This window comes from Corvus cornix, chromosome 2, assembly GCF_000738735.6.
Source record: "Corvus cornix cornix isolate S_Up_H32 chromosome 2, ASM73873v5, whole genome shotgun sequence".
In the NCBI taxonomy this organism is placed as follows: Eukaryota; Metazoa; Chordata; class Aves; order Passeriformes; family Corvidae; genus Corvus; species Corvus cornix.
In genome coordinates, this window is record NC_046333.1 from 141,324,335 (window position 1) to 141,351,891 (window position 27,557).

At 40.7% G+C, this 27,557-nt stretch overlaps 1 protein-coding gene across 1 annotated transcript in view; it reads left to right on the plus strand.

Moving 5' to 3' along the window:
* DEPTOR (DEP domain containing MTOR interacting protein) overlaps nt 1-25,999 on the plus strand; it is a 54,356-nt gene extending 28,357 nt beyond the window's left edge. The window contains exons 7-9 of the mRNA XM_039569846.1: nt 38-108; nt 745-849; nt 21,852-25,999. Of these exons, the coding sequence (XP_039425780.1) occupies nt 38-108; nt 745-849; nt 21,852-21,980 (305 nt within the window). The 3' untranslated portion in view covers nt 21,981-25,999. The remainder of the gene's footprint in view (nt 1-37; nt 109-744; nt 850-21,851) is intronic.
* Nucleotides 26,000-27,557: the final 1,558 nt, after the last annotated feature.

A 27,557-nucleotide genomic window follows, 5' to 3' on the forward strand; every position in this document is an offset into this window, starting at 1 on the left:
ATGTTTTCATTAAATATTCATTTCTGTACCTCCACAGTATTAAAGAGACCTGTGACTGCTGATGAGCTCTTGATGCCCGGGGCCCCATATGTTAGAAAAACTTTTACGGTATGTCTTCAGTATTGTTCTTTATTTTCTGCATGTTATATGCATAGGGCAATCCAAACAGACATTTTCTGATGGGATAATTAGAGCTTATTTGCATTTGCTGAGGTTTGTACTTTAAAATCCCAAACATCATGATCAGTACTTCCACAAATTTCAGGTCTGATTTGGCATTTGTTTATCTTGTCTTTATGCCAGTGTGATACTGCTGACTTAAAAGGGGTGTAGAATTACATAAAGACAGTAACATTTGTATTATACAAACTCCTCCAGACTTGGTGCTCCTGCTCTGCAGGAGTGGATCACCTACCCAAACTGAAGCTTTCTACCAGGGTCTTTCTATATGATGGGACAGAAAATTCGACTGACATACATTGTTAGAGCCTTTCTTTAAAGACATTTTTGAACCTAGTCATTGGAAGCATTGCTTTTACAGCCTCCTAGTTCAACAAAAGAAGTTCACTAAAAGCAAGAAGAATCATTTGGATAGAGCCTTTCCCATGAGTGACACAGCAGCCTGTACTCTACTATGTGTTGGAAGCATAGAAATGTTGAAATTACGTCTTCGACCATTTAGAAGTTGCCCCCTAGAATTTCATGGAGCTGCTTGAAAGTGATCATGTCCTTTCCTCTTTCCAGATCGTTGGCGACGCCGTGGGCTGGGGTTTTGTGGTGCGGGGGAGCAAACCCTGCCACATCCAGGCTGTGGACCCCAGTGGGCCAGCAGCCGCAGCTGGGATGAAGGTGGGTTTTCAAAATGGGATGATTCCCCAGGGGAAGTTGTGCTGCTCAGTAAAGGTCTTGGGCTACCTGTATTTGGGGAGGGAGAGGTGCTTTTGTTTCCAGTGTTGAGTGTCTTTGTCTCAGTTTCAGGCATTTGTGCACAGTGAGTTCTGTTGCCTTTCCACCCCCTCCTGTTTCTTTCCTTCTGTCCTCGAGATTCTTGAAGTCTCTCTTTCACATGAGACTCAATTATCCTTTCCAAGTTGCTTTTTAGACCTTTTCCCTTTTTGAGGTGGGTGTTTATTCACATGGTTGGCTGGTTTTGGTGCCGGTGGTGTTCTGGTTTTTTGATTGATTTTTTATTTTCATGGTTTTTTTAAATGCTACACAATTTTAGGTTCCCTCTTTACTTTCCAGTTTATGTGATTACTGGTACGTAGTTTCTGGACTTTGCCTGTATAGGAACAGGCAAAGTCAGACATACCTAGTGAAAGTGAAGCTAGCATAGCCCATTGTTCAGTGCAAAGCAGTCACGATTCAACACAATTTGGAAAGAACAACGGATGATACTTTCACATTTCACAAACAGATGAAATAGTTTCATAAGTGATTTAAGAATCAATAAATACACCTTCTACTTTTAGCTTTTGCACTGCTAATGCAGAGCCCGCTGACTTACCTGCGGGCTTGGATCACATCTTGCATATATCTGTGAATTAATCTTTGCCTTGTACAAAGAGAAAAATAAAGGCAAAGTATTATGTTAGGTACAGATATAAGCAAGAAAATTAAGGTAGGTGCTACACCTGCTCCAATGGCCAGAAAGATTAAAGTACCAGTTTATGCCATGCTTTATTGTATGGCAGCAACACAGACGAAGGTTTTAGGTGTATTCCACATGCACCCTGGTTTGCCATGAATTTTTTCCAGCCTTCTAATTCATCACACTCATCCCAGTTGCCTCTCACCTGGGTATTCACACCCACCAAGCTGTAGGCCACAGCTCCAGGGATGCACATCCTGCCCACTGCACGGTGCCAGACCTGCCTTGGGCCCCTCCTTAGCAAGTGCATGACAGGGGTTTCTGCTCTCTGGCTGCTGATTCTTTTTTTAATGAATCTTTCAAGAACATACTGTCTTTGAAACATTTTTTTTTTAGTCCAGGCAGGCAGGCAAAACCCCTGGGACAGGGAATGGCAGCTGCAGATCTTGTTGGTACATGCAGCACCCAGACACATCCTGCTGGCAAACAGCTTGAATTCTGAGGGAGATGGAATTTTTTTGTATGTTTTATACAACACCTAAATATAATATGCAGTTACAATTTTTATATGAAGAGTATAGTTTTCAGATAATGATCCTGCCTAAAATTTAAAGGACCTAAATTTAAAAATAAGTGACTAATTAATGTGTATATTCTAGATCCTGAACTTGGGAGTTTAGTATTTTACAACACCTTTTATTCTCTGAATATAGACACTAGCAGTAAAGTGGAGGAATTCTGAAACCTGACTTGTCAAAAGCAGCACTGCGGTGTCATATGTGTAACCCCATGGGGTTGCAGAGGTCTACCTGAACCATTCAAGACAGATGAATGCAAAATAGTTCATTGTCCTGAGAGGAACAAACAGTGTTGGAAAACTGGGATGTATTTCCTTGATTTTACACAAGGACAGATCTGATTCTTGTCAAAGCTGTTGTCTTTGTATGAAATGGTTTTTCAGAGTGGAATTGCGCATAAAAATTTTTAGCTTTATATGAGATGAACCCCTCTTCAGACACGAAAATTGTTGTCCCATTTTTGGAAATGCTGAATACATTTAACCTAGTGAAGAAATGGTGTTTTTCTTTGAAAATAAGGGGCTTTGTTGAGATTTTCCCATGGCAATAAGTATATAAATCATAGTGCAGTATTTGAAATTTTTAAAAAATCTAAGTTGCTTAATCCATCTGTTTACAGAACTCCTCAATCTGGCAAATTTAAAGGAATCAAATGACAGGCTTTAGATGACAGCTCCTGGAAATTAAACATTTCCCTGTGTGGAAGCTGCAGGAAGGGCATTTTGAAAATAGGCTGTTGGGCACGGTAACTTCTGGTGGGCTGGTGCAAGAGGCTTTTGTCTGCAAAAAGAGTGCTACACCAGAGAAACGCTAACAAGGAAAGTTGGCTGTGATGAAAAGGGCAAGAATTTGAAGAACAGCCAAGCCTTGGCGCTGCAGTTTGTAGAAAACTTCTTGGCAGTAGCAGCAGGGATTTTCCTCCTAAGGAGATGCATCCACTGTAATTGTTTTTAGAAGTGTCTTTATTTGTAAAGCTTGTGATTTTGCACTTGCCTGTTTTGGAGAGCACTGTTTTCCTGTCTCTGCATTATGCTGGACAGACTGTTGAGAGAGGACTGCTGCCTACAATCTCATTGTAGGACCCTGGTTTTAAAATTCTACCAGGTATCACAGAAAGCGGTAAACATTGCAGGCTCAACCTGCCTGCTGGACTTAGTGGTGGCTTGCTTTCAGTTTGACCTTGGCTGGGCTCTTGGCTTGCTCCAAAGTGCTGTAAATTGGGAGTCTGAGTAGAGAACTCAATGAGCTCGGGACAGAGCTCTGACCTCATGCAGTGGCTGGGGCTGGGCAGGGCGCGAGCGGCTGGGACACATGGGCTCTGTCACACACGTGCACCTTGGCGTGGCAGCACTTGCCATCTCCTTATGTGTGACATCCTCTTCCAGGGGGAATTTTCAGACAATTTATTTCTGACAAAATCCCTACTAGCATGGTCTGCTGAAGATGTGTGGGAGGCTGTTAAGCTTTAGGACTTGATACCTCTCTTGGAGCTGGTAAATAGGATTACTACTCACAGTCTGAGGTTTCAGGTGTGAAGTTGAGAAAATAATTCAATCAATATTTAGTCAATTAGCTTTATTAGAGTATTTTTGGACCTGGTTTGCTGAAGTGTGGTTGCCTGTGGCAGCCTTGTGAGGAGAGTGGTTGCTGTAAGCACATTAACAAGTGGGAGCTGGAGGCGATGCAAGGCTATGAAAGGAGTCAGTGTTGCGATGCGTTCTTCTAAGTTATTTGCAGCTCTGTTTAGCTGTCTGCTGTCATCAGCAGTGCAGACAGGAACAGCAGGATTTTGAAGTTCCCAGGTTGCTTTAATATTCATTATTGACTGGCGAAAAATCTGGTTCTCTGCAGATGACATTGCTAAATATTGCCAGCTGTTATCAGTAAAACTCTTTTTCTCTTTTTTCAGTGATTTATTCTGTAAGTTCATTTCTGTTTTTAAGGTGCAAATATTCCTTGAAAAGTTACAACTTGGCTTCAAACTAGTGACTTAAATTATGCATGACATTGTTATTTGGTGTGCCATAACTGCGACAGAGTGTGACGGACCAAGCAGACCTAGCAAAGTATGAGGCTTGTGAGAGGGACAAATTAATCACTCATTTTGCTGATCATCCATTCTTCCCACTGGCTGGAGAAATCAGTGCCCAACTCCAACCGTTAAAGCAAGCTATCTGATTCCTTAAACTGATTCTTGGCAAATTAGTATTTATAGCTGTTACACGTATGATCTTCAAATCCTACAAATTGCTAGTGGCTGTTCAAGCTTTTCAAGCCTATTCTTCATTTCAGTCAGCAGCAGGGAGTTTGAAGGACCACGTATGGTCACTGGTACCAACCCCTTCTGTTAGGAGCTCAGCTTGGGAACTGTGATGTGCAGCCAGGACCCTTTCAGCATGGTTCTGCTCTCCTGATCTCTAAGGGTGGCACAGGGAGATCAGCTTCAGAAATTTTCTGCCTGTGCATTTGTCTTCTGCATTCACAAATGATTATTTCAGGTCCGGTTTCTCAAATGATTTCACTAGCAGAATAAGAGCCAGCTCTCAAGTGTAATTGAGTTGCCACTGTGTCAAGAAGCCGACCGATGTCAAGGTCATCAAGCCCATTCCATGCAATCAAAGGAATATCTGTACTATCTGATTAATCCAAAGAATTCAAGTACTGCCACAATAACAACATATTACAGGCTTGTAACTTGGAAGACTAAAAGGCACACATTTTAAGTGTCTAGTGGGGTGAAAACCAACCCAAAAGCATGTGATATCAGAGGAATTGCCAGTGCCTTATATTCCTGCAGTTGGAAGAAATTTGAACTGTGAGATTCTCGTGAAGTTGCACATACCTCACACTGCAGAGAAACACAAAACCCACTTGATGGTCCTTGCCAACCTGACCTCAAACATGAGGATTGCATAACCGTTCGGCAAGCAAGATGAATCAGTCTAAAAATCCTTAAAAAAAAAAAAAAAATTCCTCCAGGAAAAAGTATCCCAAGTCCAGTTTCCAATCTTTTACAGGATAGTGGGAAAGGTAGAGAAGCATTGATATTGTAAGTGAGAAACTTCCTTGTAACTCCTAAAGGCACCTAAAAGGACCTTTAAAACTGGGATTTATATTGTATCAATAAGGCACAACGTACCTGCCTCCATTTAACCCTCTCTGCGGAGTTCACGAAAGAGAAGATACCTCAGTGTTTGATGCTGGGCCTCTAGCTCTTTAAAGCACTCCAGAGATGCTTCAGTGCTAATTGAAGGTATCTGAAGGGTACTTTCATTTTTTCATGGAATTGAGCTTTAAATGAGAAGATGGAGTAGGCTTGGATAAATATTTATGCTGTGCACTAGCATATGGTGTTGTTGAAGCAGATGCAATTCAGTCTTAGAATTCTTATACCAACATGTTACTGATTGTAGAAAAGCATAAATTACACGAGTTGCCATCTGTTTTCAATTACAGCATGAAAACACTGAGGCAGGTTGGGATTTTCCTCTAGCTGTGTTATCAGCTCGCTGCTGAATTCGATAATTACATTAGAGTGAGCTGAGAATGGATGTATTTGGTAATGCGAACACTCAAAAAAAGTTGCTGACAAACTGCTTTCATAGCTTGTCCATAAATAGAGAAGCAGGAGAGCTAAACATGCATAGCACTGCCCACAATGAATACCACTGCTGTAGGGCTTGAATATAAATGTATACATAAGTTTCAAACATGTCTCTGTAAGTGCTTCGTTTTCTGATAGTATTTAATTATAAACTGTGGTATAAAGGTCCATTCTCCTCTACAGAAATGTGGAAGCTGTATTCAAGCATCTGTGACTTTGAAAAAATCTAATTTTAAGAAATCAGATTTTATGGTTTACCATAAAATCAGTCTGGTTTTGCAAAACTAAAGAAAATTCAAAGATGTTTTAACTCTGTCTTGCACTTTATGCAGCAGTAACCAGGACCTCAGATTTTATGTGCTACTATCCATCACAGAGATTGGAGTGTGAGTAGCATTAGCCTCAAACAGCATTGAAGTCATGCTTGAGAATGGTTTTTACATTACAGAATCAAAGAAGGGGTCAGGTTGGGAGGGACCACAGGGTGTCATCTGTCCAACCTTCCATCTCAGGCAGGGTCATCCTAGAGCACATTGCACAGGATTGTGCCCATCCAGTAAGGGGGGTTCCACAGCCTCCCTGGTCAATCTGTTCCAGTGCATGGTCACTGCACAGTAAAGAAGTTCTTCCTCATGTTCAAGTGGAGCTTCCTGTGTTTCAGTTTCTGCACGTTACCTCTTGTCCTACTGCTTGGAACCACTGAGAAGAGCCTGGTCCATCCTCTTGATACCCTCCCTTTAGATATTTATAGACATTAATGAAGTTCTCTTTCAGTCATCTCTTTTTGAGGCTTAACAGGCCCAGCTCCCTCAACCTTTCATAGTAAGAGAGATTCTCCAGACCCTTGACTGACTTAGTAGCCCTCCACTGGACCCACTCCATTTTTTCCACGTCTCTCTTGTACTGAGGAGTCCAGAACTGGGCACAGCTTTCCAGATATGCCTCACTGGGACAGAGTAGAGGTGCAGGATCACCTCCCTTGACCTGCTGGCAATTCTTTTCCTAATGCACCTGAGGATACCATTGGCTTCCCTGCTCATGGACAGCTTGTTGTCCACCAGGACCCCCAGGTTCTTCTCTGCAGAGCTGCTTCCCAGCAGGTTGTCCCCCAGCCTGTACTGGTGCATCAGGTTATTCCTCCCCAGGTGCAGGACCAGGACATTAGGACATGTTAAGAGCATAGGAATGGTGAACATAATGTTGAACAGTTTGGTGAACAGTTTGGATGGCTTTTTCGTTATTATTTATTTAATCCTTAGCAGAAGTCTTTTAGAAAGACTCTAAAGAAAAAATTAGTAATGCTGTGCTAGTCAGTAGCATAATGATTCAACAGAAGTTGGAAGAGATAATTTATTTGTGAATGTGAAAATACTCAGCTCTACCATCAACATGAAAAATGAGTTACTGGCTGGTTGCCCTTGGCAACTTTTTAACAACATGTATAGCTCTCACTGTGCTTTCCTGATCCGTGAATGAATCTGTGCCTTGGTGTTCCTGCTCTGTGTCTACCTTCTCTTTTTGGTCTGTGGCCATCATTTGCTCAGGTAGTTTGCTGGTGAGCCATGGTGATGCCTCTGTAACTGTCCCAAAGTTTCCACTTCCCATGTGTGTATTTAATTAAACCCAATGTTATAGTAAATGTAAATAGTTCCCAGATTTTTAGAGTGAATCTTGTTACCACTTCTGATAGGTTGGACCTACCCTAAAACCGTGTTACTCTAACTATACTGGGATTAATGCCATGAAAATTATCACAGTAACATGGTTCTATGAGTACTGGGCAGAAAACTGCATTGCACCCATGTCCTCTTGTCTGGGAGTTTCGTGAATTCAGATCTCTCACCAAAGTAGAGGCTCCTCTAACTGAAGAAAAACCATGTGTGTCACTGCCAGAATTTTGGTTAGTTGCCAAAAGAAGACAAGGTTTGGCAAATTTCTCCTTTGCTTTCATTAAGGCTACTACAAATGCAACAAGAGAGTCTTTATGTCCTTGACCATCCTTTGCATTAGCACAGTGTCTTTAGGTTGATTGAAATAATGAAATGTTTTTCCTCATTATTTGGAATCCCAGTGCAGGATTGGGTATCTCTCTTCTGCCCCTTCACTGCACCAGCTACTCTGTCCATTTTATTCCCCCTCTGTGTTGGAAGCCCAGTCATTGTTGAACCTCTGTGTCAGGAGACTCTTAGAGACATTGTGCCACTGGGCTTCTGGTGAACCTGCCCCATGGTGGCCACAAGGAAGTCACAGTTTGGATTTGGATTCTCCTCTTTCCCCTGTCACAAACCCTTCGTGCAATACTGACAATTTCCCACCAGAATTCTTGTGAAGTAGTTAGGGTTTAAATAGAGATGGAAAATGCCAGAAAATCTGACATATTCTCAAACATAATCAAAACATTTGGTGAATAGATCCATTTTGGCACCTGTACAGATGAAGTTTGCTAAAGTTTCTTTGTTTCCTTGTGGGAGCTATGGTCCACAGCATAAGGTCCAGGTTTTCCAGTCTCAGAGCAGAGAATTTGCAGACTGGGCCCAGTAACTCCCATGCAGCAATGTTACAGACCACTGGGTTTCAAACATCAGTTTGTACAGCTCTCCTCTTTCTAAGCCATTCTTCTCCCCCTGCTGAAGTTTGTGTTTGTATTAACTCCAGATACTTTCTTTGTGACATACCACCCTGCCACCCCTGCCCAGGTTGTAACTACTCTGCAGACAGACACTTTCTAATGCTACCATACTCCAGTCTCTGCTGATCTTTACCAAAATTCTCCTGTTTTGCTCAATTTTTCACTAATAAATTACTAGACTCTTAAGTGTGAAATTTTAGTTCTTTTAAAGCCATGATAAAATTCCTGTTATCTTCTGATGTCAGAATTTCGTCCTACAGTCCTACTTTTTTTAGTGGATCTCCATTTTTTTTCCTGCTTGTTTCCTTGGTTTACCTTGCTTCTTTGTCCACAGAGTTGTATAAGGATGAGTTTGTTTTGAAGACATCTCTTCCGAGGCTGCAGAACTTCTGAAGCTGTTTTGGAAGGTTAAGTGAACCCCACCCTTGTGCACAAGCCTCAGAGTGCACAGTCACCGCTAGGTATTTGGGTCTGGGACTGTGCTTGCTTCAGTGGATCATGAGCCTCTGTTCTTCTGAGCCAGTGGACATAAAATTGGCTAAAAAAATAAGCCACCTTTATGTTGTACTAGGTGCTTGCTGTGGCTATCTGGAACTGTTCTATGATAAATCAAAACTTGGCATGTGAAAAGTCACCTGCTGAGGTATAAGGGGAAAGACCCCCTCCCATGCAGTTGGGAACATTGACGCAAATGTCACACCAGCAGGATGTGAACTGCAAACTGCACACACAAAAGAAAACAGAGAAAAATTCTTTTTATGATTGTCAGCCCTGGTTTTGAACAACAGGATCCATGTCACTCACTATAGAGAAAGGAATTAAGACAGTGGGAATTGCCAGGTGAAATATAAAAATAGTAAGTTCAACTTTTTGAGTCTAAGTTTTGCCTTTAACATCTTCCCCCCTGCCAAACTTACAGGACACAGGTTTAGCAAGGTTTTACTTGCTTATCCCAGCCCCAGAATTTGGCCTGCAGAGTAGTATTAGCTTTCCAGTGCCTCTGTGTGATTTTTCCTAAAGACTCTTTTAACAGAGAGTTTTACTGGGCAATAAAATAACTTTTTTTCTCTTTACAACAACTGAAACCTTATGTGAGTACAGAAAGTTTAATAATATTTCAGAGCTCTTTTTTCTGCATTCACAGCAGTGTAGTTGACATTAGAATTGAACTTGTTTGTGGGCCAGTCACCTAAAATGCTGTTTGGCAACAAGTGACCCACTACACTTGTGTCTGTACACTGGCTCCTTCTCATCAATAGCAAATACAAATATAAAACCCCAATATTCTGCAGCTTCATAATTGGAGATCAGTGGATTTTCTAAATTTAGTCACATTATTTTAATAAATGGTAGTTTAAAAATTCTTTTCAAGTAAGTGGTGTTTTATGACAGGATAACCCAGATATCTGAACACCCTGCCTTTATGAAAGTGTTTTCTTGATTTTTTTTTCTGGAGTCTTACAGCTGTAACTGTTCAGAAAGAGAGACAGCAGCACTGGTATCAGCTGCACTGTAAAACAGGGCTGTGCTTGTTTTGATACAACTTCCAAATCCCTGTGTGGTCTATAGCCCATTGAATGGCGAGATCTAGTGCCTGACAGAACAGCTGGGATCTCACCCATGCTCGAGCTGTCGTAGGCTATTGCAGGTCACTCCCTGGTAGTCCAGGCTCTCTAAAGAGAGTACTGTCATCTGAAAAATGATCTGCAGAATGCGTGAAATCTTAAAAAGGTTATCCTAAATGGCTTTATAAAAGGCATAGAATTAGAGGCCAGTACAGCAAGAAGCTGTAGTTTTGAACTACTTTTGCTCTCAACTGAGAATGAAAAGCATTTTGTATTACTTGGTTTAGTTGCAATACTCATTTCACTTGACGGCTTGGAGAGTTCCTCAGATGCTGTTGGCTTTATAAGTTCATGGCCATCTCAGCGCTCTGTCCTGAGCACTTCATGGATGCTGCTGCTCCCCAGCTGCTGCTCTACAGGCTCTTGCCTGCACTTGTCCACTTCTTCGTCTCTTTTCTTGTTGCTGCTCAGGACACAAAGTGGCTTCCTTTCATGGTATAAGCGAATGATTTGGGAAACATGTTGCATTAAAGCCAAGGCTCTGTTTAGCTAGCCAAACACATGGAAAAACAATTGCACTTTTGTCTGTGCAAACAGAGAGCAGCTGTTTGTCTCAAATGGCACAGACTGTTCGTGCTCATGACATGCTGGATACTAGAGGGTGCTGAGGATGCCCTGCATGAGTCTGTCTGCCCCTGTATTTCCCTTGCTCTTTCTGTCTTAGTGACTGTTTTTAACCAATATGGGACTTAAATGAACTACAGTTCAGCATAATTATATTTGACTATGTAAGTAGACTGATACATAGTTTTAAAGTTCTTTATTCATTATATGTGGCTTTGTTTTAGCAACTATAGTTTAGTTATAGATATACCAGGAAAAAAAAGACACTGAAAGGTCAACCCAAGCATAAAAAGACATTATTTCTAAGCTTAGACTGTGTTCTTCTGACACTGACACAGTATTTTACCCAGAGCCATCTTTAGCCATTTCAGTTATTTAACATTTTCAGAGCTGTTCTATGGTAGGTATCAAATTGCACTATACAATAAAAATGCTTATAAAGTTAGACATGCAGTCACTGGTTTGCTTTCCTGATGTGGCCCAGCCTGGGCCAGCTTTACCTGTGGGTATCTTTCCCTGGGACTCACATTAAGTCAGTGATTTTACACACCAATTCCCAATTAGGGCCATGGAAAGCAGTGACCTATATTCCCCTATTCCATATTTATGGATGGTTTGTGTTTCAGGGTATTAGGTTCTTATGTTATTACTCTCCAGATCTGTACAGATAGTGTTAATTTACCTTCATGAGTAATTCCCGTTTGCCGTGTCGGCGTTTGCCTGACCACTGAGCTGATCTGTCAGCTTGCAGAGCTGAGACTTGTGCAGCCCAAAAGCCTCACACTCCAAAGCAAGAGTTGTTCTCATGGGCTCTTAGGTCAGCTCTTTTCCTCCTCTAATTGTCCACTCTGTTTGTGGAATTTGCTCTGCAATGGTTTAATTCTCTTCCTGGTGAAAAAAAGGGACTTGAATTCCTGTAGATTCCCATCATTTGGAAGGGAAGGAGGGAGGGAGGGGGAGACTATCTGAACCAATGATGAAGCCCGTGAGAAACTATGACTTTCTGTATTATGTGACTTACTGTATTATGTTATAAAATAGATGTGACTTTATAAACTACATAATACAAAATAAATGCATCTAATAGACATGTTGTTTAAATTCCAATGTTTGTTTTTAGTTGGAGACCAATTTGTTTGGAACACTATAGAAAACTCAGCCTCTTTTTTAAAAACAAAATAAGTATGTAATATGTATGTAATGAAAGTATGTAATGAAGCCTTGCTGAGGTAAACCATCCATACCACTCAGCAGTCGCAGACCAAGATGGAGCACAAGAATTATGCACTTATATTTTTAATTCTGTAAATTGAGTTAATTTTCTCTGCTATAAGTTGTACCGTGCTCTGTTGGTACCCATTTTTTAGCCCACTGATGGAACAGGGATCCAGCTTCACACTGGTGTAAAGATTGAACAAGAAACACATCTCTCGAGAGAAAAAATCTTGTTTATGCAAAGCCTGGATACTTGCCTACGCCCACCCCACCCACTCTACAGCCAATTACACTTTTGCTAGAGATACTTACAGAACTGAACACACATCTGCAATTTATTCTGTTCCATCCAGTAACCTCAGTTACGGAGTAAAGGCCATGGTATGATTTTTTTAACCTTCCAGCAACATGCAGTAGGTAGTGAATTGTGAGATTCCAGCTTTACTTTACTAATCCTATCAAGATTGCATGAACTCTTAAAAAAAAATGCCAAAGATAAAAATCTAACTGGAAACATAACTCTTAGGACCTCTGATTTTCATCTCTTGTCCTCATTCCATTGTGACAATGTAAAGCTTAGCAGAGTGAGAGCAAATACTTCAGTGCTGCCTGTGTTTGCTTTTATGTAGAAGTTAGTCTTAGGTCTTAAGCTCTTCTGTGGCAGCACATTCAGCATCTCTGTAGCCTGGGCTCTTTGCTGAGCATGGGGATTCCTTTGCTTTATGGCTATGGGTGACCTATTAAAATAGAAGAAATCCTGTATCAGCATAAATGCAGGTTATGTGTGTAAGTGTGTAAAAGAAGCTGAGCTCTGCACCCTCTCTCCTCCACTGTTGTTCTCCTGCCTCAGATTTCTCTGCACTTGTTCTTGGTACCATAACATCCATCCTGCCATTGATTTCACTGGGACTTTCAGTTATCTGAAAACTTAAGGTGCAGTTTACTGATCTAAGTGTAAGTTTCTGCCAGGAAGGTTGATCCTATCTTCACCTCCTTTTCATCTCCCTCTTTCCCTTTGCCTCCAACCAGATATGTATCTATTGCCTCCTTCCTCCATCCATGTCAGCAGGTCAAGGAACTTTGCCTGGAGACAAGTCCTTTCATTTATTTGTTTTTGCTGGCACAGGATGAAAAGGATGAAAAGGGAGCAGTGCCTGGCTTTGGTGCGCTGCTCCCAGAGCCAGCACAAAGGGACAGGAGCACCTCTTGGGACTGCAGGCAGCAAGTCCTGCTATGAACCTTCCTCCCCTTTGAAAGGGTTTGATATCTGGATCCACAGACTCCTTGGCAATTCTTGGCAACTCCTTGGCATGCTCCAGGCTGAGCATGTCCCTTTCTACAGGCAGAAGGAGTTGTGAGGCCCCGAACCAGATTACTGATCCAGCTTTTAATAAGCAAACACTTTTTTCCACATTTCTTTTAAAAGTAAAATTAGTTTTTTACTCCCTGAAGAGAGGGAAACCTCATTGTCACAAAAGGTGTTGTCACTAAGGGTTTTGTGTACAAACACATGATGTGGTGTGTGAGGTTGAAGGTGATGATGTGGTAATTAGCTGATAGGATTTATTCAAGAGATATACCAATTGGCAAGTCAAGCCTGTCTGGTTATCCACTTGTAAATAGCTTCTTTCTAGTTGGTAACAGCAATGAAAAGTACAAACAGTGTAGTTTTTTGTTCCTTCGTGACAAAATAACAGCCTTAAGTGGAAGTGTTTACTTTCACTCATTTCTCAACTCCTTCACATTTCATATTTAAATTACATTTTAAAAACTGACACCTTGATTTCCATCTGTTTACTTGGAGGGCAGTGGTGCTTGGGAGGCTGGAGTGGGAGGAATGGTTCCCAGCATCTGCAGAGGAGCAAGGGGTGTGCAAGGGGGAAAGGATCCCATTGGAAAGATACCCCTACCTTTAAAATGTTGGAAGCTTGGATGTTCCCTTGGAGAAGGCTGGAAAGCTGTGTTTCAGATGTTATGTTCTTGTAGCACCTAAGCCTTGCCCAAATTTTGCTGAAATCTGTCATCAAGACAAGAAATGCCAAAGCAGATGTATCAACTCTTGAAACAAGCAATGGTAAAGGCTGCGTATTCTTTTTTTTTTTTTTTTTTTTTTTTGCTTTGCTTTTTCATTCTCAGTTCCAGGAGTTTAGTAACCTTCCCAGATGAGAGCCGTGGCCATACCACAGGAATCAACCATTACGTTTTCAATATTAGAACTGGCCTAGAGCTTTTAAAAGTATCTAAAGTCTGAAAATTTTGATTTGTTGGGTATTCTGCTGATGACATCTCCAGGTCACTGACAATTGCAAAAAACCCTTCAGCCCTGACTTCATGGGTGCCCATAAAGGATGGATTCTTACGGACAGCATGGCCTGATATTTAATAGAAATCAGGATCTTGTGGGTCTCTCATGCACGTATAAAACAGATGGGTGTCTAACCACATGTGGAGGACTTTCCTCTGGAAGATCACAGTGAGTTTCAGAATACCATAATGAAGCAATTATAAGTTTGAGCTACTCAAACCTCCCAGCTGATCCTTGTGCCTGCTGGACATGAAAAAAGCATTTATTTATAATTATTGAGGGTATCTGTATAACAGATATGTAAGCAGGCTGTCTCTGTAATGGATTTAATCTTAATTTTCACTAGCAAGAAGACAAGCAAAAATATTACCATTGGGATATATTTTTCTTTTTGAAATAGTTATAATGTCAATTCTGGTACAAGTTCTACTCTGTAAAATAGTCAAAAGACACTCTTCTTTGAACAGCTCTGAAAGAAGTTATACTTAGAAACTTTTATTTTAGTTCTTAGGAAAATTGCTGAAAAACTTCCCAAGGTTGAAAATAACTCCTATATTTGCCATTTTTACTTGATGCTAATAAGGTTTTTTTAAAAAAAGAGACCAAGAAGAAAATACATTTCTCCCTGCATTTTGGGAATAGTTTGTCTTAAAGTAAAAATTTTCTGTGTGACTTTGGCTTCGCATCAGATGATAAGAAGGAATAGTAGTCAAGGAAGTTTGTCCCAAACTATCCAAGTGTATGTAAATCACTGTGGATACAAATCATGAACAGAGCAAAGGGTTAAATCCAGTCTGTCTCATGGTGGATGACTGAGCCAGCCTCGTTTCAGACACAGCTTTCCCAACAACGGCTTGTTTCTGTGCAATGTGCTAATAACTTCTGAACTACCTTGGTCTCAAAGGGATGTGCTTTGCAGCAGAACATGGTCCTGGTTTGAGCTGTCAGCTGCTAGAAATCTGTTTCAGATCCACATAGAATCCAGGAGTGAAATCCTGGCTGCTCCGGAGTGAGAAGATTAGTGCAAGACTGGATTTCACACTCTCTCCAGCATTTTTTAATATTTTCCTTCATACAGTTGCCACGTGTACAGTAATATTCACACCTTCAGTGGAAATTAATCAGTGGCAGTGTTCTCAACATCTCTTTATGCTGTTAATTGCTGATGCCAGAGCTACTATCAGTACCAAACAGCCCATCAAACCTTTTTGTTTGGTTGACCTTTTTGCTGTTGAAGGAGAAAACTACAGTGTACTGGCAGAGTCTTTATGCTTTGCAGTTTTAGACCCTGAATATTCCCACTGCTGCCTAGATAACAGGGTAAAGTATCAGTACTGCTGAGAAACAGTATTTTTGCCACTATCTTTACTGTCTCATTGCATAATTTAGCTTTGGATTTGAGAATTCAAGCCTACATTATATTTGGTAACATTGATTGCTTTGGTACCTATTTGATCTGCATTTTTAATAGTGTTTGTACTTTCTTAAAGAGTAGTTAACAAACAAATAAAACATGAAAAAGTCACCAAAACCACACAATCAATCACACAAAAAACAAAAAAACAAAAACCAAAAAAGCAGAGTGGATTCTGGACACTGATACTGGCACTGAAATGTAAATGATAAATCCATGGAGAATTAGCACCTCACCCCCCAGCTGCTCGAGTGGGGCACACACATTAGCTGCTGTGGAAAAGGCAGTCCCCCGCCGTCCCCAGCCATGCTGCCTCATGGCGGTTGTGCTCCTCTTCATCTGGATGGGTTTTTTAAAAATTTATCTCAAATTAAAGTGGCCATGTAATCATGGTCTTATCATACTGTTTTGAGATATATTATCTGTGGACTGTGCATGGCTGTTACTTGCTTTGTACCAGTGATGAACAGTTGGACTCAGTGCATCTATAAATTTAAATGTCTTTTTAGGGCTGTTCCAAACAGCAGTGATCAATTAAGTCAAAGTCTGCAGCAGGAATTTCCAGCTCTTCATAATCTTTCACAGCACCCTTCAAAAAGTGTGCCTAGGAAAAGAAAGAATATTTTTAAAGGATTTTTTAATATATTAAATTCAGAAAAGTCCAGCAAGCCAGGCTTGGCTCCGCAGGGAGAGCTAACTGAAGCCTACAGTGCAAACAGCATCTGAATATCCAAAGATCTAGTCTAGCTGCCTATCCTCTAAGAACATTCCTGTGGCATTTATAAGTATTAAGGTCATCCTGAGGCAGAACTAACAAAGAATTAGTGACAGGTATGCAATGTTTTTATTTAATAGTTGGCTTTAAGGTAGTTGCGCAATTCCACACCCATGCCTGCAGCCAGTCTCTGACATCCCTTAGAAGGATCCCACAGTCATCCTCATCTCAGCTCCTGATCAACCCCAGCTCAGCTGTCCAGCCCTGGTGCAGGCAGCCCCCTGCAAGGGAAGGGGCTTTGGTTTGGCTGGCAGGCAGTTCTCCCAGCAGGAAAATCAAGGGGTGTGGATGTACATCTGCAGGGCAGCTTGGCAAGACTGAGGAGGGGCAGACAGCCAAAGATTGCTGTGGAGGAAAGAGCAATTACCAGTGAGGGGGAGGAAAGGTTGTACAGTTCCAAGTACAGCACAATCCTGATTTTGGCCAGTAAATGTTACAGTAACAAATTATTCTCGCCTCTCCTTGCCATCTTCAGTCCGATGATAAATGGCATGATGAATCTTTGCTAACTTCTTTAAACAACAGAGTCCCAGATCCTTTCTGTTCAGATGTAAACCCAAACTTGAAGTTTATCTTTTTATAGGGACACCTGGATTTGGTTAAACCTTCTGTATGTGCCATGGAAAACCCACAGAAAGACAGAGGTGCCTTTTCTGCTATCCCTGCTTCCATAAGCTGCTGTTTCCAGTGGCAGGAAATTGAAATACTCAACAATAAATGTTTATTGCTATAATACTTAAATATTTGAAATCAATTAAGGGAGGGGTTTTTTCATTTGAGTGTTGCTTTATTTAACTATTATTAGTTCTGTGGTTTTTAGATCACCACATCCTGACCAACAAAATGGTTGGAATTTATTCTGGGCTGTGTCATTTCTTGAAGTCTAAGGGATAAAAAGGGATGGTTATCTCTTGTCAAGCTCCTTGGAGAGCAATGAGGAAATGTGCAATAAAAGGTTCTTTGAGGCTCTTCTAACTGTAGTTTATCATCTATTATAGTTACTGATGTGTGGAAACCAACAGAAATACTTTACATGTTTGTAATTACAAAGCCCTTAACAGCTGCAGCTATGAGTTGAGCCCTTACAGCTTTTTGAAATGTGTTTTTATAAACATAACATTAAATCAATGTGTTTGTGTAGACCAGTCTCCGTAAGAAGATTCCTGAGATGATAATGTATGGGTTGATATATTCAGTCAGGGCTGGTTTGAGGATGCTCACTTGCTCTTGCTTGTTTTCTAGCTTCAGCAGAGCAATGCATGATGTGAACATTTTTGGGGCAGGATTGATGATGACCAAAATGCACAAAGCACCTCTGCATTTCATTTCCCCTTGCTGGATGCAGTGCTGAATGGGAAATCAGGGTGGGGAGAAGAAAACTGAGTGAGTCGAGGGCACTCAGCATAACAGAGGGCTCAGGACTGTGCAAACCTCTTTCTCATCACCAGAATTGGAGGACACAGCAAATGGCTCCACATTTCTTCATCCCTGAGGGAGCCTGGGTTGGAATTTGCAGAGACTCAGCCCTCAGGGGCACTGGTCAAGCACTTACTATGGAGAGAGCTTTCTGCCCCCATGGTGGTTGGCTCTTTATTACCATCTCCTGTTCCTCATGGGTCTTTTTATGCAGTTTTAGGGTGGGACTGTGCTTTTCTATCTGTTGTCCCCCTGTCTGCATTTCTCCTCATCTGGCTTGGGAGGACTTCTTGCATCTAATCCTCTCCACTGGGAATGATGAAACTAATAAGCCTTTTGGATCCAGTGCAAAGGATGGCATGAAGGGAACTGTTCTCAGCCCATACCCATTGCTGGTTAATAGTCCTGCCAAGGGCATATGATAAAACAAATACATTGAGAATGCAGATGTGTCAGCTCTTGTCTTCTACAAGAAAGCCACTCTTTGGCATCCAGATTGCTTTTCACTACTGTTGTGCCTGTGCCATCTGCATTTACCCCATTGCAGCAGCCCTGGTGTGGGTGACTGGCTGGTCTGAAAGTCTGTTCCTCTGCCAGGAGCATTCCCCAAAGGCCCCGAATATGCATGACATGATTTATGCAGATTTATCTGTTGCACACTTGCATGCGTGAACCTGGCCAAACATGAGTTCCATGCATTGGGATTCCAGTAACTCAAGAAGTCTGAGAATATGCAACAGTAAAACAAACATCAGCCATTCAACTTCCAAAAATTGCTTTAAGCCAGAAGAGACAATGTTGTTTCTGCAGGTCTGTTTTAAATCAACCCAAATATTATTTTAGAGCCAGAGCTATAATTCAGTAAAACTTGATACAATCTTGGAAAGCCGTAGAAGGCATCAGGAAATACCACTGGAAGTTGAGACCTACAGATACTGCAGTAATCTGCATTTTAAACTAAATAGACATGCCAGTTAAATACTAATTGGACACACTGCAGAGGATGATGGGTTACCTTTTCAATAAAAATCCTTAAAATTTAGAAGGCTTTGTCTGCATGCAAAAACAGAACCATTTCCCTAATGCTACTTGCAGCTGAAATATTCATATATAGGAAAGATTACTGCCATGGGAGTTTACTCAGTTATATCACTGATTGCCATACTTTGGATATCATTTAGGCTACCAGTAAGGCTACTTCCAGGATCTTCAGCTCTGCAGAGGAGTTCTGAGGGTAAGGTGTAAGGTGTAAGAGTCTACCATCCCTTCAGGGGCTGCTGCTGCCACTCTTCCTGTGCAGAGGCTCTAAGGAGAAGAGATTAAAAGTCATCAGTGATATTTTTTTATGAAATGTTACATTTTTCGATTGGGTTTGCTTCCACTATAATTTTTCTTAAATTGATAGCTACATTCTGTCCATTTTGCACAAGTACGAATTGAGTTTCACCACACATTTTACTTGAGAGGGAAGTTAGCTGGCACACAAAAGTTAAATGACTTGGCATGTGAGAAAATCTGCTTTAGAGGTGGCATTGGAAGACACCAGAGCTGCTTCCCACCTCACCTGCATCCATTTCTGTCTTGTGCTTCTGCCTAAATAGAAGTGAAAAATCATAGACTGATAGAATTGTGACTGCTGGAAAAGACTGGTTGGTCTAATAGCATCGAGTCCAGCCATTAGCCTGACATGCCATATTTACCACTAAACCATGTTCCCAGGTGCCACATCCACACGGGTTTTTTAACACTTGCAAGGATGGTGGTACTATCACTTCCCTGGGCAGCATGTTCCAATGTCTGACCACCTGTTCAGTGAAGAAATTTTTTCTCATATCACAGAATCAAATAGGTTGGAAAAGACCTCTGAGATCATCATGTCCAAGCTATGACCGAACCCTATCATGTCAACTAGACCCTGGCACTAACCCTCCCCTGGTGCAACCTGAGGCTGTTTCTTCTTGCTCTGTCACTTGGTGTCTGGGAGAAGGGACCAACCCCCACCTGGCTACAGCTCCTTTCAGGGGGTTGTAGAGAGTGGTATGGTCTCCCGTGAGCTGCCTTTTCTTCAGGCTTAACACCCCCAGCTCCCTCAGCTGCTCCTCATCAGACTGGTGTTCCAGACCCTTCCCCAGCTCCGTTACCCTTCTCTGGACACGCTCCAGCCCCTCAGTGTCTTTCTTGTAGTGAGGGGCCCAGAACTGGACACAGGATTTGAGGTGTGGCCTCAGCAGTGCTGAGTACAAGGGGACAATCCCTGCCCTGGTCCTGCAGGCCACAATTTCTGATACAGGCCAGGATGCCATTGGCCTTCTTGGCCACCTAGGCACACACTGGCTCATGTTCAGTCACTGTTGACCAGCACCCCCAGATCCTCTTCCAAGGGCAGCTTTCCAGCCACTGTTCCCCAGCCTGCAGTGCTGCAGGGGGTTGTTGTGACCCAGCTGCAGGACCCAGCACTTGACCTTGTTGAACCTCATAAAACTGGCCCCAACCCATTGATCCAGCCTGTCCATATAAAATAAAGCATGAAAATTTCTGGTAATACTTGTTTCATAGCTTCTTTCTTACAGACTCAAGGTGACTTATGAGTAAGATAACTTTCTAGTGAATGTATTGTTTCCATTGAAACATCAGCACAATATTATTATTCACTTAGGCTCCATATTTTTATCATTAAAAATACAGATCTAGACACTGCACACATTTTTTTACCTTTTTACCAAACGCTGTAATATTATGATTAGATACAGAGAAGGCTTAATGTCTTTGAGGAATCAGTATTATCTTTCTTTTCCTGCAGTTTTTTTACAATGTTGGTGTGACTTTTTCTCTGTTTAAGTGTTTTAAGATATACAGTGGTGTCCATCAGAATATTTCTGTCAAGACTATTTTGCTTGAAAATGGCCTATGATCATACAAAACTTCCAACGTTTGTATTTATTACAGCTTTTACAAACAAAATACTAGCATATTTGAAATCAATTAATAAGCCATACTTGGTGAAGGAAATTAAAACCAGTCACATGGCAGTGACATTTGAATCTGTCCTAGTACTGACTTCATCTTCCATGATATTATTTCTTAAAATTTGGATCCATTTTGTTCATGTTATACCAGTGGAGCTTTTGGCACTGAATCTAGTGAAGTCATCATCCAGACCTTGCCCTGAGCCTGGAAACATGGTGCATATTTTTACTGTGATTACCAAGAGCTGACTAAAATGATTTCTAAGAAAGTGTTTAAGACAAACTAAGGATAACAGACTGCAATAGCCAGAGCTGTCTTCATAGAATGATAGAATGGTTTGGGTTGGAAGGGACCTTAAAGATCATCTCGTTCCAATCCCCTGCTGTGGACAGGGACACCTTTCACTAGGCCAGATTGCTCAAAGCTCCATCCAGCCTGGCCTTAAACAGTTCCAGGGATGGGGCATCCACGGCTTCTCTGAGCAGCCTGTGCCAGTGCCTTACCACACTCACAGTAAAGAATTTCTTCCTAATATCTAATCCAAACAATGCTCTTCTAGTTTGAAGCCTTTCCCCCTTACCTGTCACTCCAGGCCCTTGTGAAAATAGTCCCTCTCCATCTTTCTGGTAGGCTCGTTTTAGGTACTGGAAGGTCACAATAAGATCATCCAGAAACCTTCTCTTTTCCAGGCTGAACAAACCTAATTCCCTTAGCTGTTCCTTATAAGAGAAGTGTTCCATCGTTCTAATCATCTTTGTGGCCTCCTTTGGACTTCCTCCAGCAGTCAATGTCCTTCCTGTGCTGGGGACTCCAGAGCTGGATGTCCCATATTGTTTGCAAAGCACCATTGATACCATAAAATATCACTGATACAAGAAAAAATATCATTGTTATAAGAAAAAATGATTGATGTAGGACTTCAAAATTCCAAAGATTTGAAAGTTGAATTCCACCGATTTGAAAGTTGAAGTGATGTTTCAAAGTTATGGAAAATTAACCTTGCCAGACTAATTCTAAGAAATGTGGGGGCTTTTTAAAGTACCAAATGAGATGATGTGAAGAGTTCTGGGGGTTTTGACTGCCCAGGAGTTGACAGTACATCTGTGTAATTAACCTAACAAAATAAAGTCTAATGCATAACTTGTTTTGCTGCTTGCTTTCGCCTCAGGTTTGCCAATTTGTCGTATCTGTCAACGGCCTCAATGTTCTCCATGTGGATTACAGGACAGTGAGCAACCTCATCCTGACTGGCCCTCGAACAATTGTGATGGAAGTGATGGAAGAAATGGAGGCCTGAAAAGTCAAAAGACCCTAATACTGGACATTTTTGTGAGAGAAATAGCAACAACCATGGAGTGGCATGACACAAGGCAGCAGAATGTTGCTGTGTCTAAACAGATGATTTTGCTTTTAGGGGAGGGGGCTTTCTTTCATTTAACAGTAATAGCACTGGTGATTATGCTAAGATGTGAACAATAGATACCAGCATATTTTCACTACAGACTTTTCTATGCCCAACAGAGACAAGATCAGGGCCTTTAGGTGGTCTGTCCAGCCATGGCTGCATTGGTCAGAATGGGTTCCAGCCTAAGAGGCCATGAATATTTCCTCACAGTCCACCACTGTGGATCAAAGCACTTCAGGAGGTGAAAGAGCCAAACACTGTGGGGTCAGGATGTCACAGATGGTTTGCATGACACATTGACATTGGTAAACATTGTCCTGGTGTCCAGCTTTGTCGCTGGAGCATGTGGAGTCACAGTTGCTCTCTCCTTGGGTCAAGGGACAGCTGACTAAATCCTGGCTTGATTACAGTCAAACACAAACGAACTGCAAATGCATGAGAAAAGGCGTCTGTGCTCTGTAGAGGATTGTCTGGTATGAATGTTTGGGCCTGAATACACAGGTTAGCCTAGGAAGAAAATAGAAAAATGTGTGGTACTTTTACAGAAACTGCCTTTGAAAATTGGTCTTTTAGTCTCAATGCCTGTGTGCTGGACTAGGTGCTTGAGTATAAAATATTGACTTTGAGGTTTTTTCCGTATCTGTGAAAGGTGCCTCAGCCTTGCTATTCATCACTTTGGAGAAATTTTGGACACCTTAATTCCTGGAAGAAGAATATTTGGCAGGTTGCAGTGCAAAATTCACAGTGTTAGCATAAGGAATGATGCATCCAGATGCTTCAGTAGCGAAAGTACACTTCAAACTGAAGCAATGTACTTGAATGTACATTAAGCTTACGAGCATTTTCCAATCATCTGACGTGTTGCAAAGAACCAACTTCCCACACAAGCTGCATTTGACACTGTTACAAATAAAACGTATTTAACTGACTCTTTTTGTTTCTGAAATAGTAGAATTTCTTCATTGAGGAATTCATGGAAGAAATATTTTTAAAAACATATATAAAAATTCCGTATTCGGCAGTTAGGTGACTCTTCAACTCGATGGTAAAGGGACTACATGGGTTTTCTTTGATCTTTGAACTGAATAAATACATCCTGCTCCACAATTATGAATATATTTTGCAGACTTTCTCTGCTGTCTAAATTTTACAATTAAAGCTTGACTTTCTATATGCACATACCACAAATCATTCAATTATGGGGTGGGGAAAGTATTTTTCCTCAAATAATTTTGAAATATGTTTTATATTAAAAATTGTTCTCACTAAATAAATTGCTCTTTCAGTATGTTTTTCACTCACTCAAACACTTTTACTTCAGAGGTACAGCAAGTCTTCAAACTCACATATGCCTGCAGCTTTTTAGGAAGAAGTATTTGTGTTCTTTGTTTCTGGTTTTGTGTATCTGTAGTTGTATTTTCACCAAGAAAATTTCTCATATTCCGCTAATATGCAGCGGTGCAGGGAGGTATAAAACTGCAGCTGCTAACTTGATACTAACCATGCACAAGAGTGTTTGGAGGGTTTGTTCAAACTGTCATCTGCTATGACTGTTCTTGGTCCCAATTGTACTTCCCAACATTTTGGTACACATGTACAACCCATAGCAGGTTACATTTTACAGTTCAGCTAAAATAAATAGTTGGGCACATAATGTTATATGAGATTGTAATATTTGTCCATGGTATCCACTCAGAACGGTTGGAAAAAATCTTCTTGTTCCAGAAATGTTTCAGTATGCTATAAGTATTTTGAGTTTGTGAATCCAGGAATGCTTCTCCAAATATTTGTATTTAATTTCTATTTTTTTTTCCCTGGGTTATTTTGGTGGCTTAGCCCCTTTAAAATATAAATTCTGCATGTTAGGCTAAGTTAAATATTACAATGTGAAGGATTTTGTTAGCAAAATGCTAATGATTTTCTCTAATGCCATCATGGATTCTTCTGTATTACATCTCTTGCCTTAGTTAATATTCTGCTACAAGTTCTCTGTAGCTTACAGATAATTAAGAAACTGGGTCAGAATTTGGCTTAATAATGCATTACAGAGTGCACTTCAGACTGGAGCAAAAAGAGTGGGAATGGGGGCAGGGAGGAATCTGTGCATTTCATTATGTTACAGATTGGAGATGGCATCTTGATTCACAAGATACATTAGTCTCTATCACAATTTGAGCACTGCTACTTGCCTTCTGTTTAACAGGGATTTCCATATTGTGTTCTCAGCTTGATTGACAATCTGGGATTTAATTAATTCTTTCTCTCTTCAATGTGACAAAGGTATTCAAATTGTGTCTGCAATGAAATTTTGTATTTTGGAGAAAAGGACGCAAAGTAAGCAATTAAATTGCAGTTTGTCTGCACACAGTGCTGTATATGCTCCGAGACATCCCACAGGAGTCAGTGTCAAACTCTCATGCACTTCAGAGGGCACAGAATTTTGAAAATAACAGAGCACCTTGCTTTCTGCAAAGTGCCAGGGGAAATGTAAGATTATTCACAGAAGTGAGGCATTTCAAGAGATGCCTGAATATCACAGTGTAGAATGAAGCAAGAAACCAGAAATTAAAATACAAACCCTGGTATCAGCAGTAATAGCTTCATTACAAAGACAGGCATTTTTGTAAGACTTACTCTCTTCTGTGATCACATTTTTGGTTACTACAGATCTTGTGAAATCCTTTAATAAATCTTTGAGCCTTAATCACTCAAATTAGTGCCATTCCTCTGTACATGTACATTTGCAAATCATTTATGAACATCTTACAGCAATGCAATATTTAATTAAATTCAAGTAGCAGTTAAGCTAATTGGAGCATTAAATCAGTGCAATATTTCTCTTTTTTTTTCCTGTTATATTTCCTACAAGATACATCATTTTCGTTATCTTTTTCAAGATCAAATACTGTAGTATTGAACACAACTGGTTCCACAGCTAGTCCCAGGGAAGGCATTTCATTCACACAATGATGCAGTAACCCACTTCAGGTGTATCAGAACTTAATTGTCTGCATTTGAAGTCTGCATAGAAGCTGAAAATAAAACTTTCAGAATTAAAAAGACATCATGGTGTCATAGCAGCATCTGAAATCTTAGTGGGTGTGGCCTGCTGTACCTTCTTCTATGGGACTACATTTGGGAAGAGGTTTGGAAAGAGAAGGTCATGCAGTAGGACTGTTTTTCAAAGTGTTTTTCTTCTTTTTTTCTTAATTTTCCACTTTTACCCCCACTAATGACTAAAGAGTGCTAGAGATGTGTCAAATTCTGTCCCAGAATTACCGGTTTAATGGTCAGCTTGTTCCCTTAGCATGGTCTGGATCTCTGAGAAACTTGTCCCAGTGTAGTTCAGAGAATAACATGAGATTTGAATCTGGGAACATTTGTTGTGCCTCTTGCCCTTCAGATCTCTGTACTGACTTGATGTACTACCATGGACATAAACAAAAGAGAGTACTCTGAGGATTAGGAAGAAGAAGCAACTGACTTCTTTCTTCTGTGCTGACAGCTATGATGCATGGTGGTTTCCTTATGGATGGAGAGAGAATGATAAAATTATAGGGTAATGCTCTAATAATTTCAGATAATACTGGGAATGAAATATTAATTTTTAATGTTAATTTTTCTAGATAAGCATTATTCTAATTTTAGGGACAGGAGAAACCGAAACAGTATGTTTTGCAAAAGTGTTTGCCCAATGCAAGACAGACTGAGAAGTCATTTGTTGCAATTATGAGTATTTTCTTCCCAGTGTGTAATTGGAACTAGCCCACTTATGTAAGTGAAAAAACGTGTATGTCACATATGTAAGTACAGTTAGACCACACCACTCTTCAAACAAAATGAGAGAACTTCCAACCTTTTACAATAAAATTGTCATTAAGGATTTTAATAAATCACCCTTTTAAAATGTATTTATCTGGTGAGTGATGTGGCTTATATTTTTCACTTTTATGCGGTACTTACAAAAACAGAAATAGTACCTGCTAATTCAGTAATTCCCTTTGTATGCTCACAGTGCAGATAAAAATATCATTAACATTCCAGATAGGCTGAGTGATTTTAAGCCATTAGATTTCTCTACAAACTTGTACATAAATAAGTATTTATACCTTAATTTTTAAAAGGAGACACTTAATGCAAGAGAGAATTTAAGAATGTCAAAGGATGTCACAGGAATCAATGATACAATTAATTTATACTATCAAGCCAGTGTTTCACATATAGCTACTTAGTCTTTGTACTTGCAGCTCCTGAGGAAAATTCTGAAATACTCAGAAGGGAGTAGCTATAACTGTCAAACTGAATGTCCTCTAGGAAAATGGCTCTTGTTTTGCAGTTAGGTATCCACTCTCATATTGGCCATGGGAGCTGTGCATTTCCAGTACTGTTGAAACTCAAGGTTCATAAGCACACATTTAAAATGCAACACTTAGCTTTAAGAGCGGGGGTTTGAAGCAGACACTGTACTGTAGGTAGCACATTGTAATGCCTCTTACACAAAAATGCTGCCATACACTCATAGGTTTCCCATCCTGTGCTACCATAACTCTCCTTGAACTTAGAGTACAACAGTCTCCTTTTGTATGGCCTTGTCAAATAATAACTTACTTCCAGAATTTGCGGGTGATTTGCAGAGGAAAACTCTCTTTTTATGTGCAGCCTCTTGCTTGTGTTCCTAAGGTGCTTCTACCCAGAGATGTCTACAAACTGCTCTCTAGATTACAGTACATAGACAGCTAATGGTATACTGACCACTTCAAGTAGTCATTTCCATCATGCCTGAGCAGCTGAACTCCTCCTCTCCAGGGAAATGCTCCCATTTCTCCTGCTGCTGCATGCACCCAAGCAGGCCAAGGTGAGGAACACCGGTCAAAAGGAAAGCCCACACCCACCAGACTGTTTTGCCTTTACCAGTGATTTATGGATATATTTAATCTTCTTTCCTATACTACTTATTTTGCTGCATAGTTGACATTGGCCCTACTTTATTCTTCCAGCTCAAAAATTGTTTCTGGAAGATCTTGATGGTCCTGCTTCCTTCATATTTTTACTAGTCTGTTTTTGGTCACCATCACTAGCTTTTCATAAATTAGCCGTGCTTATTTATCAAGCCAAATATTTCAGGAAAACAGGTGAATTGGCTGCTGCTTTATGATCAAATGTTAGCTTACGTATAAACAAAGCCTCAAGGCAAGAGAACAAAGTAAGAAAAAGTTACCATAAATGATGGAATAATATTCATTTTAGATATAAAATGCTACCACATCTACTCTTAACAAAGCTGCATATGATTCATAACACAGTATGGGCCACAGCCTTCATGGACTTTCTCAGATTATGGAGACAAAAGGAGAAGACCTCCAAAGTGTGGTGTTTTCTTTGGGCCTCTGGATGAGCTACCCATGGTTTCCTTTCCTCCCACATCAGCTGGAGCACAACCTCCCAACCATAGCTAGGCTTGGAACCATA